The sequence below is a fragment of the Aristolochia californica genome, unplaced genomic scaffold (assembly GCF_029961685.1).
Source record: "Aristolochia californica isolate CCGP_79_NKW_82.1479 unplaced genomic scaffold, dmAriCali1.0.hap1 SCAF_3, whole genome shotgun sequence".
In the NCBI taxonomy this organism is placed as follows: domain Eukaryota; kingdom Viridiplantae; phylum Streptophyta; class Magnoliopsida; order Piperales; family Aristolochiaceae; genus Aristolochia; species Aristolochia californica.
Window position 1 is genome coordinate 11,449,825 of NW_027181992.1, and position 13,814 is coordinate 11,463,638.

General features: G+C 37.6%; 1 protein-coding gene across 1 annotated transcript; it reads left to right on the forward strand.

The window, feature by feature from the left end:
* The first annotated feature begins 12,693 nt into the window (after positions 1 to 12,693).
* Positions 12,694 to 13,763, forward strand: LOC137959348 (uncharacterized). Its single transcript, XM_068806749.1, has 2 exons — positions 12,694 to 12,843; positions 12,933 to 13,763. Exons 1-2 carry the CDS (start codon positions 12,694 to 12,696, stop codon positions 13,761 to 13,763), a joined length of 981 nt encoding a protein of 326 aa, XP_068662850.1.
* The last annotated feature ends 51 nt before the right edge of the window (positions 13,764 to 13,814 follow it).

A 13,814-nucleotide genomic window follows, 5' to 3' on the forward strand; every position in this document is an offset into this window, starting at 1 on the left:
TTAAGTGTTAGAGTTTGGGTGTAATTGGAACAAAGGTAGTTTGGGGTGTAATTAGAAGTCAATGAAGTATATATCTTTTCCATAAATTCAACATGGTATTAGAGCAGGTTCTATGAGTTGACTTGGTCAACCCGCAGAGGTAATGTGATCATTTTTTTATTTATTATCTCTAGTAGTTTAGGTTCGTATTTAATTATTTTTAGTCCCTATAACTGTTTATTTGCTTTAAGTTTTTACCTCTATAGTGAGCTTTTTATATTTCAAATTATATATTGACGGAAAGATATTTGAGTCTACTTTCTAAGGATTTTTTTTTCCAATTGGAGTTATCAACAAAGAGAAATCAATATTTGAAGCAGCAAATGTCAGATTGCAAAAGAGGTACGAGCAACAGCAAAAAACTTCAACTTCTGAGCTATTTTATGCTATCAAGAACGAGACATTATATGGAGAATTATATATCACAAGAAAGATATGTAAATCTGTTTTCTTACCTATTGAACCAATTCTCGATCTGAGTTCTTTATATGGAGATATTAATCTTGGAAGAGTCAATGGTCGTGCTGGCAAAAAGAGAATGAGTACTTAGTTTCGACATATTATAGAGACCGAAATCTATCAGATTATATATCTCATTAGAAGTATATTTTAAGAAGAGAAATTATACTGAGATAAAAGGTTTTAAGTCTATTTTTAGGAGAAAGTTTCATATCAATATGATCTATATTTGAGGATACATTTACTTTGGAAGAGTCAAAGGTCATGTTGGTATCATGTTGCATTGAAAAATCCAAATATAAGCCGAATTATTTCATGTATCTTTATTACTCTTAAGGACATTTATTATTTACCTGTTATCTACTGCTATACTACTGCAAGTTTGGTACATGTTATTTGGGCATTGGCCCATTCTCGCTATTGCTATTATACCTCTTTGACTGAGATATTATTATGAAAGAACTCCTCTATTGCTATCTATTGTCAGCTTTGGTTATCCTGATGAAAATTTGAATAAAGAACATTATGGACCCATCATCTTATCTTCCTTTGATTCTCATTATCATGTTATTATTATTGTTATTACTACATCTAAGGTATTTGGTTCAAGCTAGGATCACTGCCATTACCTCCCAGCTTGAGAGGGAGAAGTACACGAAGAAGTACAAGAAAGAGATATTTTATATGTTGTGGTAATTTTAATGTAACAAAAATATTCAAGAAAAGGAGAAACACAAAGATGAAGCTTTTGCATCTGTGAAGAAATTTTTGCAAGAAAGAAAATCGAAGACCAAAAATCCTAACTCACAATAATAATTGTGGCAATTATTGGTGATGCCTGACTCGGCTCAACTTGATTTTATTTCTCAGGCTGGATTATTGTTTTGAAGTATTCGCAACATATTCCTTGGTCAACATATTATTTGGTGCAGATACTCGCATTGAATTGTTTCATGGGTCCTTTTACAATGATTTTTATTATTTTGGTTTGTGTTATATGGGCCCAACCCATTTCAGCTAACACTATTGTCTCTATTTAGATGAGACATTATTATTGAAGAAGTGGTGGCCTCAACATTCTATCTTTCTGTTTATCCATTACCTATTGGTTATTTGACAACCTTACTTTTACCATCATTTATTTGACTCTCACATACATCTTTGGGCCAACTTTTTGCGTGTTGCTTCGGTTGGGAGTTTAAGTCCATCATGGTTAGGTGTTTTAAGTCCATTGAGACTTTTTTTATGTACTCGTGGGTCTTTTATAGCCGTCTTGTGAATGATAGGCATGACCCACTTATCACGTCTTGTGAATGACAGACATTTATCACCCATTTCTACCTGTGAGAGTCAGTGCCCAGGTTGCGCTTATTACTACATATATGTTACCCCCTTAATTGACATTTATTACTCCTACCACTTGAGAGTCGTTGTCTTGTGGAGAGACAAGGTGATGGAAGAGTTTTTACTATACTTCTGAGCACTACGTATAGATCCACTACCAGCGAAAGATAGGAGTGCCACTACCTGAGAATGATAGGAGTGTGCCCCACATTTAGCATGGGTTATTGCAGGAGTATGGAGCGATGTCATACGACTTGGAGTGATTTTATTCTCACTTATCTTATGCCAGTTGGGACTCATGGAAAAGAGCACCAATGTGAGGGGAAGTATTGGAAGATATGGATGACTACCATTTTATACGAGAAGATCGTATACATCATTTGCAGCAAGCCGAGAGTTCATAATGTTCTCTTACCGCAAGCTTGAGGGGGAGTGTTAGAAGATGGGCCCAAACCCACAACCAAGGAAGACCCACATATCCAAGTGTGATAGAAGATGGGCCCAAGCCCATAAAACCAAGGAAGACCCATATATCTTAGAGTGCTAGAAGATAGGCCCAAACCCATAAGATATGAGACCCACCATGATCACACGAGGTAGCATAAAAAGTCCAATAGAGCCACAATTAATATAAAAGAAGTCTCATAGAGGAGTTTCAGTTTAAATATATTTTAGTCATATTAATCTTTTATTTATATTAGATTATTTAATTATACTAAGACTTAGTGTTAGAGTTTGAGTCTAATGGGACTTTTTTTATTTTCCTCTATTATAAATACAGTATTTATATTAGATTATTTAATTATATTAGGACGTTTTTTTACTTCAATGAATAACCCCTCAATTAGGTTTCTCGCTTTGACACATGCACTGACAGAACCATTATTTAATGGAAATTGCACACTCCGCGGCTGTGCCCGTCTAACAAAGATACCGTCTGGCTCTGCCCTCCCATCTCTCTTTCTGGCAAGCTCCATTTTCTCCGGTACTTCTTCAATCTCTACATATTGATTTACTTTGGTATTGGGACGTTCGTTTTCATTCTTTTTTGTTTTTAATCGCGTCAAGAATCAGTGGAAATTTTGTATGGAGAATCTTTTAAATCATTTGTATTGCATTTGTTGCCATTAATAGAATTAGGTGCTTTTTATTTTGTTTTGTGAATCGATTTTGCAGATTGAGGTTATTTTATTTATTTATCGATTTCTCTAGCTTGTCTACGGCGAGCCTGGGAGATGTCTGAGATTTCGTTGTTGAGATGGTTCTGGACTCTTTTTCTCGAACGGGTCAATTATGTTATTAGGGTTTTTGTGGTGAGATAATATCCTTAAAAGACGCTGGAAATGTGGACCTACAATGTCGAGTGGTTGAGAGAGATGTTCTTTTGTAGTTGATGGAAAATATGAATGTTCTGTAGAATATTATAAAAATCGTCGCTCCAGGACAACGTTCTTCTTTCTTTTTTTCGTACCCTTATTCTTTCTGGGATCTATGATTTTCTGTTTGTACTATTTGTTGAGGTGAGGTGCAGTCGGATGTGGAATCATTTTATTTTAGATGAAAATGCAAGAAGTCTACAGTTTTACATTGACTATCTTTTCTCCTTTGAGGTTTTGCATTTTATAAGTTCATTTATGGTCTTCCGATTTCTGATGGGGGTTTTAGTGTTCCTTCTTGCAGGTCTCTCTTTTTCTCATTGCTTTGTCAACGTTAGACATGACAACAATGCGCATTACCTATCTGCTTGCAGTCCTACTTTTTCTGTCGGTGCATGTCAAAGCCAGAAACGTTATTGTGTTCAGGAGATTTTGCAATTGGAATTGTTTAAATTGGAAGAAAGGAATTCCAAAGCTAAGGACATACTGGGGCACAGAAAAAGATTTTGAGAACGTTAGAGGTGTAAAGAGTCGGGAAAGGAAAAAGCAAGGATAGAGAGAGAAGGTGTCATTGCAGATTTCTTTACATTTTCCTCGGAGCTCTAAAATCTCACTGTTATGGATGCTGGGATTGCAGAGTTTCGAGGCAAATGTAAAGAACGTGACATTATGTATACATACTTTTGCAGATTTCTTTACATTTTCCTCGGAACTCTAAAATCTCACTGTTATGGATGCTGAGATTGCAGAGTTTCGAGGCAAATGTAAAGAATGTGACATTATGTATACATACTTTTGCAGATTTCTTTACATTTTCCTCGGAGCTCTAAAATCTCACTGTTATGGATGCTGGGGTTGCAGAGTTTCGAGGCAAATGTAAAGAACGTGACATTATGTATACGTACTTTGTGTAGGAGGACAAAATGAAACCCGAGGAAGTCATTGAACAAGCTCAAGTTACGTCACAGAACAAGAAAATGTTCTTTGCTCGTTTATGGAACAACCAAAGCTCTTAGAAAGGCTCTCAAAGAAAAGGATACAAAGATGGAAAATTTGATGAACGACGAAGTAATGTGATAGAAGAAAATTTGGAGAACATTGTCAGTAAGTTTTGTTCTATTTGCGTCCCTTTTAAAAGACATTGAGTTTCCCTCGATTTTACCATTTTTTAGCCAATTGTTTACGCATACATAAGATGGTTTAGAACCTTTTGCTTTTCGCATTTTTGTTCGTTCACTTTTTTTTCCTTTGATTCATTGATGATGGTAATCTTTCAATTGTGTTAGTGCTATCTTTAAGCACAAGATAATTTTAATCTACTGTTTCGGTCATTGTTACTTCTGCTTGAAGATTCTATATTGATAGAACAATTGAAGGGTATTGCAAAAGACATGGGAAATTAAATATGGTTTTGAACCTTTTGCATTTTTCACTTTTGTTCGTTCCCCATTTTTTCCCTCAAGTCATATATGATGGTAATCTTTCAATTGTGCGAGTGCTATCTTGAATCAAAAATAATAATTCTAATCTACTGCTTCGGTCATTGCTGCCTCCTGCTTGAAATTATCTGTAGCAATATGAACTTGTAAAAAAACTATGCAATTAGCACCTGATGAGGCATAGTTGGATCAAGAGAGATGAACCCAGATGAGCATTTTTAGCAGTGCTGATTCTGGAAGATTTAGTAGTGATAGAATAGTTGGAGGGTATACAGAGAAGACATGGGGAGTTAAACACAGTTTCTCGCTTTTGCTTTTCTCGCTTTTGCTCGTTCCCCATTTTTTCTCTCAATTCATATATGATGGTAATGTTTCAACTGTGCTAGTGCTATCTTGAATAAAAAATAATGATTCTAGTCTACTGCTTCGTTAATTGCTTCCTCCTGGTTGAAATTCTCTGTAGTAGTATAAATTTGTAAAATAAACTATGCAATTTGCACCTGATGATGCATAGTTGGATCAAGAGAGATGAACCATATGAGCATTGTTAGCCATGCTGATTCTGGAAGATTGAGTAGTGATAGAACAATTGAACGGTATATGGAGAACACATGGGGAGTTAAACACGGTTTTGAACCTTGTGCTTTTCTCTCTTTTGTACGTTCCTCATTTTTTTCCTTGATTCATATATGATGGTAATCTTTCAATTGTGCTACTGCTATCTTGAATCACAAATAATAATTGTAGTCTACTGTTTCAGTAATTGTTTCCTCTTGGTTGAAATTCTCGGTAGTAGCAATTTGTAAAAAAATTATGCAATTTGCACCTGATGAGGCACAGTTGGATCAAGAGAGATGAATCTAGATGACCATTGTTAGCAGTGCTTTTTCTGGAAGATTTAGTAGTGATAAAACAGTTGAAGGGTATATGGAGAAGATATGGGGAGTTAAACACGGTTTTGAATATTTTTTTTTTTTTTCACTTTTGTTTGATCTCCTTTTTTCCCGTGATTAACTGATGATGGTAATCTCTAAATTGTGCTAGTACTACCTCGAACCACAAGTAGTAATTCTACTGTATTGTTTCGATCATAGTTGTCTCTTGCTTGTAGTTGTATGAAGTTTTAAAATACCGTGGGTGTTGCACCTGATGTGGCATAGTTAGATCAAGAGAGATGAACCCAAATGAGCATTCTTAGCACTGTCGATTCTAAAATTAAATAGTGATAGAACAAGTGAAGGGTATATGGAGAAGACATGGGGAACTAAACATTGTTTTAAAACTTTTACTTTTCTCGTTTATTTAGTTCCCCGTCTTCCCCTTCGATTCATTGGTGATGGTGATCTTTCAATTGTGCTAGTGCTATCTTGAAGCACAAGTAATAATTCTAGTCTACTGTTTCAGTCATTGCTGCCTCCTTCTTGAAATTGTCATTACTAGTATGAACTTGTAAAAAACTAATGCAAACTTCACCTGATGAGGTACAGTTAGATCAAGAGAGATGATCCCAGATGAACTTTCTTAGTGTTGTCGATTTTAGAAGATTCTTTAGTGATAGAACAATTTCAGAGTATACGGAGTAGACATGGTGAATTGAAAACGGTTTTGAACCTTTTGCTTTTCTCATTTTTGTTCGTTGCCCCTTTTGCCCTTGATTCATTGATGATGGTAATCTTTCAAATATGCTAGTGTTATCTTGAAGCACAAGTAATAATTCTAGTCTATTGTTTCGGTAATTGTTGCCTCTTACTTCGAATTCTCTGTAGTAGGAACTTGCAAAAAAATATACAAGATGCACCTTATGAGGCATAGCTTGATCAGTAGAGATGAACCCACATGAGTTTTCTTTGCACTGTTGATTCTGGAAGATTCGGTAGTATAGAGCAATTGAAGAGTATATGGAGAAGAGATGGGAAATTAAACATGCTTTTGAACCTTTTGTTTTTCTCATTTTTGTTGCTTCCCCCATCTTTCCCATCGTTTCATTGATGATGGTAATCTTTGAATTGTCCTAGTGCTATCTTGAAGCACAAGTAATAATTCTACTCTATTGTTTTGGTCATTGTTGCCTCTTACTTGAAATTCTTTGTAGTTGTATGAACTTGTAAAAATCTATGCGGGCTGCACCTGATGAGTCATAGTTAGATCAGGAGAGTTGAACCCTGATGAGCATTCTTAGCACTGCCTATTCTAGTAGATTCAATTGTGATAGAACAATTGAAGGATATATGGAGAAGACACGGGGAATTAAACACGGTTTTGAACCTTTTGCTTTTCTCAGTTTTGTTCGTTCCCCATTTTTTCCTATGATTCATTGCTGACGGTAATATTTCAATACTGCTAGTGCTATCTTGAAGCTTAAGTTATAATTCTGGTTTACTGTTTCGATCATTATTTCCTCTTGCTTGAAATTCTCTATAGTATTATGAACTAGTAAAAAGTTGTGTGTGTTGTACCTGATGTGGCATAGTTAGATCAGGTGAGATGAACTCAGATGAACATTCTTAGCACTGCCTATTCTAGAAGATTCAATAGGGATAGAACATTTGGATTGTATATGGAGAAGAAATGAGGAATTAAACACTGTTTTGATCCTTTTGCGTTTCTCACTTTTGTTCAATCCTTATTTTTTCCCTTGATTCATTGATGATGGTAAATCTTCAATTGTTCTTCTGCTATCATGAACTTGTAAAAAACCATACAAGCTGCACCTCATGAGTCATAGCTAGATCAGGAGAGATGAACCTAAATGAACTTTACCAAGTAATATTACCAAGAACCACCACTACTGGCCTGCTTGTCTTCTCCACTTCGTCCCTTATAATCTTATCACCATGGAAACTGCAACAGAATTGTAGACCTAAAATTTAAGTATGAGCAGATAGATTCAACATAAAACCAGGCTTTTTCATCACCAGAAACAAAACAGAGAAATTACACCTTATGGTAGCATTGGCTACCATTTCAGAAAAAAAAAGGATAGTTGCATTTAGAAACCATGGGACCTCGGGAACTTTGTCTCAGACTAATATTTCTCCAATAGGACAAGAAGCTCAACTTCATAGAAGAACAAGCAGTTTGTTTATGGAAAATTTGAAAACAGCAACTGCCAAAGAAAAAAAATACAAGAGAAAGAAAAGAAACAAAAGGAATGATGGGATTGAAGAAGCAGAATCAATGGAAAAAGAACGCTATGTTAGAGTCATGTTGTCGTGAGCTTACAATTACTTGACATGAGAATGTAAGAAGAATCCGTAAGCACAGATGTTGTAGTTTTCCAAGTGGTAATGTATGAAGGATCCAGGAATAGAAAGAAGTGACGAAATTGATGAAGCAATATACATTCTCAATGTATTCTTTAGGAGAAGAAGGGGGTGGTTTGTGATATTTGAGTTTTGAAAAGAGCAAGAAGCAAGAAGACACCCTCCATGGGCGAGCTAAAAGAAGAATCTTGTAGCAGATGGTGCGGATTCTCAATGGACATTGTCACTTGTTGCTCTTTCTCTTCATAGATGGGGAGGGGGAGTGGGGAAAATACGGTGAAGGACAGGTAGACAACAATGCAGGCTTGTTTCTTCTCAACGGTTTGCCTCTTTGTGCATGAGTAGCACCTTGTAGTCTCAAATCTAACACTGGAAAGTAGGAAACATGAGTGGGTAAAAAAGGGAGATAAACTAAAAAAAAAAAAAAAATCAATGGAAGATAATCCCCTTCCAAGTTCTGGGTTGTGTTTGTTTAGTTACACGAGCAGAGCTCGACCAAGCGCTAGCTCGCGAACCGGCCCGGTAGTTTAAATGTCGTCGGGCCTACGGAGTTGTTTTCACTCTTCGCCTCTTCGGTCTTCACTCTTCAGCTTTGGGGAAATCGGGATAATCGTCACTCTCGCCTCTCGGTCTCTCCTCCTCTCCCGTCCACTCTCCACTAGGGGTGGCTTTGAACCGAGCCGGCTCGCGAGCGGCTCGAGTTCGGCTCAGTGCAGGCTCGGTTCGATTCGTTATCTATAGAGCTCGAGCCGAGCTCGGTTTGTTTACCTTAACGAGCCGAGCTCGACTGAAGCCAGGTTCGGTTCGTTGGCTCGCAAGCCGGCTCGAGGTGAGTCGGGATCGGTATCGGGTCGGGTGTGGGGGAGCGAGAGCGAGGGGGGGGGGGAAGTTTTTTCCTGCCCTCGTCACCCCCGAGCCCCTCCGTCGGCTGTTGTCGTCGCCTCTACCGCCGTCGACAGCTGCTCGCCGGCCGCCTCTGTGGCCGTCCGTTCAATTTCTTTCTCCGATTTCTTCCTCTCCTCGTCGTTGCCTCTGTTTCCGTCGTCGCCGCTTCCGTCGCAACCGTCATCCCCGACGACAAGTCCTCCCCGGCGTCGTAACCCCCTTCCCTCCGCGTCGTCTCGACGGAAAACCTGGACCAGTAAGTTCATGGGAGAAATTAAGGGAGAAATAATCTCCTCCCTCCCCCGTGCGAACATGATTTTGCATGTGAGAGATCATAAAGTAAAAAAAAAAAAACTTTTTCCTTAAACTCTCCTTCCTCATTGCTCTTGAAAAAATTAAAAAAAATTAAAAATACATTTTATTGAAATAAATTTCTATGAACTATTAGTGTCTCATATAATTTTCTAAGTAAGATTTTCCTACCAAGGTGGGGTAGAAAACTGTATAGAAATTTTTTGAATAAGTATTTAACAGTTGATGCTGTAATACTTTTAGCATGAAGCAATTTTCATTGCAATTTTGTGTTTGACATTTTATTTGATTAAAAAATTATCGATAAGTATAATAATATATTAGATTGATTATTAATTTTTATTTATTTCCCTAGAATAGGCAATAAAAGGTCCATTTAACTTTCCCTAAGAAAATTTTAACTAGTTTTTCCTAGAAAATAAATTTTCATCTATGGGCATTAAGGCGACCATAGTAAATTTATGGCCAGATTCAAAAATTACAAACAAGCTAGACAACAATTGGAGTAAAAAAGATTAATATTAGTGCATTTTAATCCATTATTGAAATTCAATTCTGAACTTCCCCTATCATTATTTTTTAAAATGTATGCACAATTTTATATATAATTTACTCGAAGTCATCCCTACGTGCAAGATCATAAACAAGGAAAAAAAAATCTTTGTCCCTTCCTCATGGCTCTTGAAGAAATTGAAAGATATTTTAGTAGAAATACGTTTCTAGAGACTATTAGTTGTTTTTTTCAATAAATTTTGAAAAGACTTTTTTAGTAGAAATATAGGGACCATTAGTGCCTCATGTTTTTTGAAAATATTTTTCTAATTAGAAATTCTTGTTAAAAAATCATATAATTATCTAAGTAAAATTTTCTTGCCAAGATGGGCTAGAAAACCGTATTGAAAATTTTTGAATAAGTATTTAACAGTTGATGATATAATCCTTTTAGCATGAGGTAATTTTCATAGCAATTTTGTGTTTGACCTTTTATTTGATTAAAAATTTATCGATAAGTATAATAATATATTAGATTAATTATTATTTTTTATTTATTTCCTTAGAAAAGGTAATAAGAGGTCCATTTAACTTTCCTAAGAAAAATTTAAAATATTTCTTGTAATTTTCTTGTAAGTCTCTAATAGTAATAGGATTTTATTTAAAGGATTTATAGTTTTTATTTGGGTGATTATAAATTGATAGTGATATTTCATTTAATTTTGTTGTGTTTAATTATTGTATGGAGTTTATTCATAATGTTATGCATTGTATGGAGTGTTTAGACTATTTTATGTAGTGTATGGAGTGTTTATGGAATGTATAGACAATTTTATGGAGTGTTTATGCAGGTATTATGTGTATAGATTATGCCCAATTTTAAGTAGAGGTCATGCCGAATTTTATATAAGTATTATATACATAGATTATGCTCAATTTTAAGTAGATGTTATACCCAATCTTATACATGTATTATATATATAGGTTATGCCCAATTTTATGTAGAGGTCATACCCAATTTTATGTAAAATATATGCATAATTTTATATACAATTTATTTTATATATAATTTTTGAAAAGTTTTAAATGTATGTTGAAGCTCGAGCTCGGCTCGAACTCGGTTAAAATTTTTGGGCTCGAGCTCGATAACAATTTTATGCTTGAGACGAGGTTCGGCTCGAAGCTCGGCTCGAACATAGGTTCGGGCTCGGCTCGGCTCGATGCCACCCCTACTCTCCTCGACTCTTTAACCTGTCTTCTATAACAAATCGAGGGAGTCGAAAAACTCCTTAGTCTACTTTCTTTTATCTCATAGATATTTTAGTTGAACACATCTCTTTTCTGTATTAAAACTTTAATCGTCCTTTGCAAAACATCTTTCTTTTATTCCAACTTCTGCATATCACGCACTTTTATTCATTCCGCCATTGTTCTCTCAAGTAAGCATTTACCGATGATTGTTCGGTTCAACTATTGGTCAATTGTTGAATTTACTGATGATTGCCAATTATTCCAGTGTGAATGACCCCACATTAGTATTACCTACTTTAGAAGGAGTAAACAGAAGGATAATTAGAGGGTGATTAATGGGTCGGGGGCATTTTGGGAATTTGAGAAAGCTAAGTGGTTTCGGGAGGGAATTTAGAGGGGGAGCCGAGGGAGAGGAAGGGGCATTGTTTTGTCTACAGAGTTGTGCTCAGTGAAAGTCCTAGTATCTCGAATACCAGTGGTTATCTTGCTGATTTTAGTAGATTTCGATTTCGGAGTTTCCGTTTTTGAGGTTATCGCTTATCGGAGTAGTTTGGCGTGATCGGAAGGTTATCGTTTGTGCGAGGTTGGGTTTGCCGAGTTATGGAGGAATCACCGTCTATTCGAGGAGGTTATTTATTTTGATTTCAGCAGCAAAGGTTCGTGATTTATTTCTTTTTGGCTTGAAACTCTTTATTCTAGTTATTGGGGTGTATCATTTGGTATTAGAGCATTGGCTGGGTTCGCATCTGGAGCTCGGCAGTGAAGGAATTTCCGTTTTTCGATTTTGGTTGCATTCAAGGCTTTGGCTTACTGAATTGGAAGATATCAGAGGCTTCAGAACAGTCGTCTGCTCGAAGAAGGTGGGTTCTGTTACAATTTTGGCAGTAAGGATATCGGAAGCGTCGTCTGTCGGGAGTTGAGGGTGAGTCGAGGGGAGTTTCGACTTTGACAATTGGAGAAGAAGAAGAAAGTAAAAAAAATATATCATCATGGCTACTACCAGAATGGAGTCGAGGGTGGATTCGGTGGAAGAAATTGTTAACGCAGTAAGGAAAGAGGTGATCTCAATGAAGGAAGAAGTCCGGAAGATTCCAGTCATGGAACAAGGGTTGACGGCGTTGATAGGGCGTGTTGAGCAACTCCTGCGTACCCAAGAGGAGCTCAACCGAAATCTGAATGCGCAGTGTAGGACGGTGAGACAGGGGCTGGAATCGGTAGTGGGCGATAACTCGATCTAGAGAGGTATCGGACATGGAAGAGACACTGGCGAGGCTGATCGGAATAGGCAGAGCCGATATGAAGTGCGACCCAGAAAGTTAGAGTTGCCAATTTTTTAGGGAAAAGACCCAGATGACTGGATTTACAGAGCTGAATGCTATTTCTCGCTGAACCGGGTATCTCATTGTGAAAAACTAGAAGCCGCAGTAGTATGTCTTGAAGGGGAGGCATTAAAATGGTTCAAGTATGAAAATAATAGGAGAGAGATCATGAATTGGGAAGAATTTTTATTGCTAAAACGGTTCCGAAGTTCCGAAGACGGCTCTTCGTATGAGAAATTTCTTGCGTTGAAGTAGGAGACCACCATGAGAGATTACAGAAGGCGATTTGAGGATTTGGCGTCCACATTGGAAAACATTCCAGAAAAGGTGTTGGAGTCCAACATTGTTAATGGGCTTAAGCCCGAAATTCGGGCCGAGTTGAGGGTGTTGGAGCCAAATGTGTTGGGATGGACCATGGAGTTGGCCCAAAAGTTGGAAGAAAAAAATTAAGTTATTAAGCAGACTCAGTTTGGGTTGGGTACTCCAAAACCAGTGGGAACCATAGTTGGGGGTAATGGGAGGACCACGTCCATGGCAGAATCGACGAAACATGGGGCAAAGAAGAGGACACCATTCAGGAAACTCACAGAAGCCGAAATCCAATACCGGAGAGAGCGGGGTTTGTGCTACTGTTGTGATGAAAAATTCTCAGCTGGGCATAGATGTAAAAACAAGGACCTACAAGTGCTCATTTTACAAGAACTGGAAGAAGAAGTTATGGAGGATAGCGATGATGGCCAGTGCGAATAGCAGGAGGACAAGGTTAGCGCGGTTGCTCAAATAGTGGAGGTGTCGTTGAATTCGGTAGTGGGATTAACACTTCCGAAGACTATCAAGATTGCGGGAAGCATCGGAGAACAACTAGTCGTCGTACTTATTGATGGAGGAGCAACTCATAATTTTATTTCCACCACAGTGGTCAAGAAACTGCACTTGCTTTTATCTCCAACAATAAAGTATGGCATTCAATTGGGTACAGGTGCGGCACTGCCCAGGGAAGGAATTTGTAAGGGGGTTCGATTAACTCTTCAAGGAATAGAGATAGTGGAGGATTTTTTGCCTTTGGAATTGGGAAACATTGATGTGATTTTAGGGGTACAATGGTTGGAAACCTTGGGAGGCACATATACGAACTGGAGAACACATGTTATGAAGTTCAGATTGGGTAATGAGATGGTGGTGTTACAGAGAGATCCCTCCTTGCACAAAACTTTGGTTTCACTTAAGGTGATGATGCGAACTATCAAGCATGAGGGACATAGGGTTCTTGTGGAGTTGGGCAGTACCACAATGGCAGCGTCACCACCGAGGGAGGATACGACAGCAATGGTGAAGAAAGTTTTGACAGAGTTCAGGGATGTTTTTGCCATGTCCCAAGAGTTACCACCACAAAGGGCAAAGGAGCATGCCATAACTTTGGAGGGAGCTTCACCGATGAGTGTTCGCCCATATCGGTACCCCCAAATACAAAAAGATGAAATAGAAAGGTTGGTGGGAGAAATGTTGGCTGCTGGAATCATACAACCTAGCACTAGCCCTTTTTCAAGCCCCGTGCTATTAGTCAAGAAGAAAGATGGAAGCTGAAGACTTTGTGTGGACTATCGAGCCCTTAACAAGGAGACTATTCCGGATAAG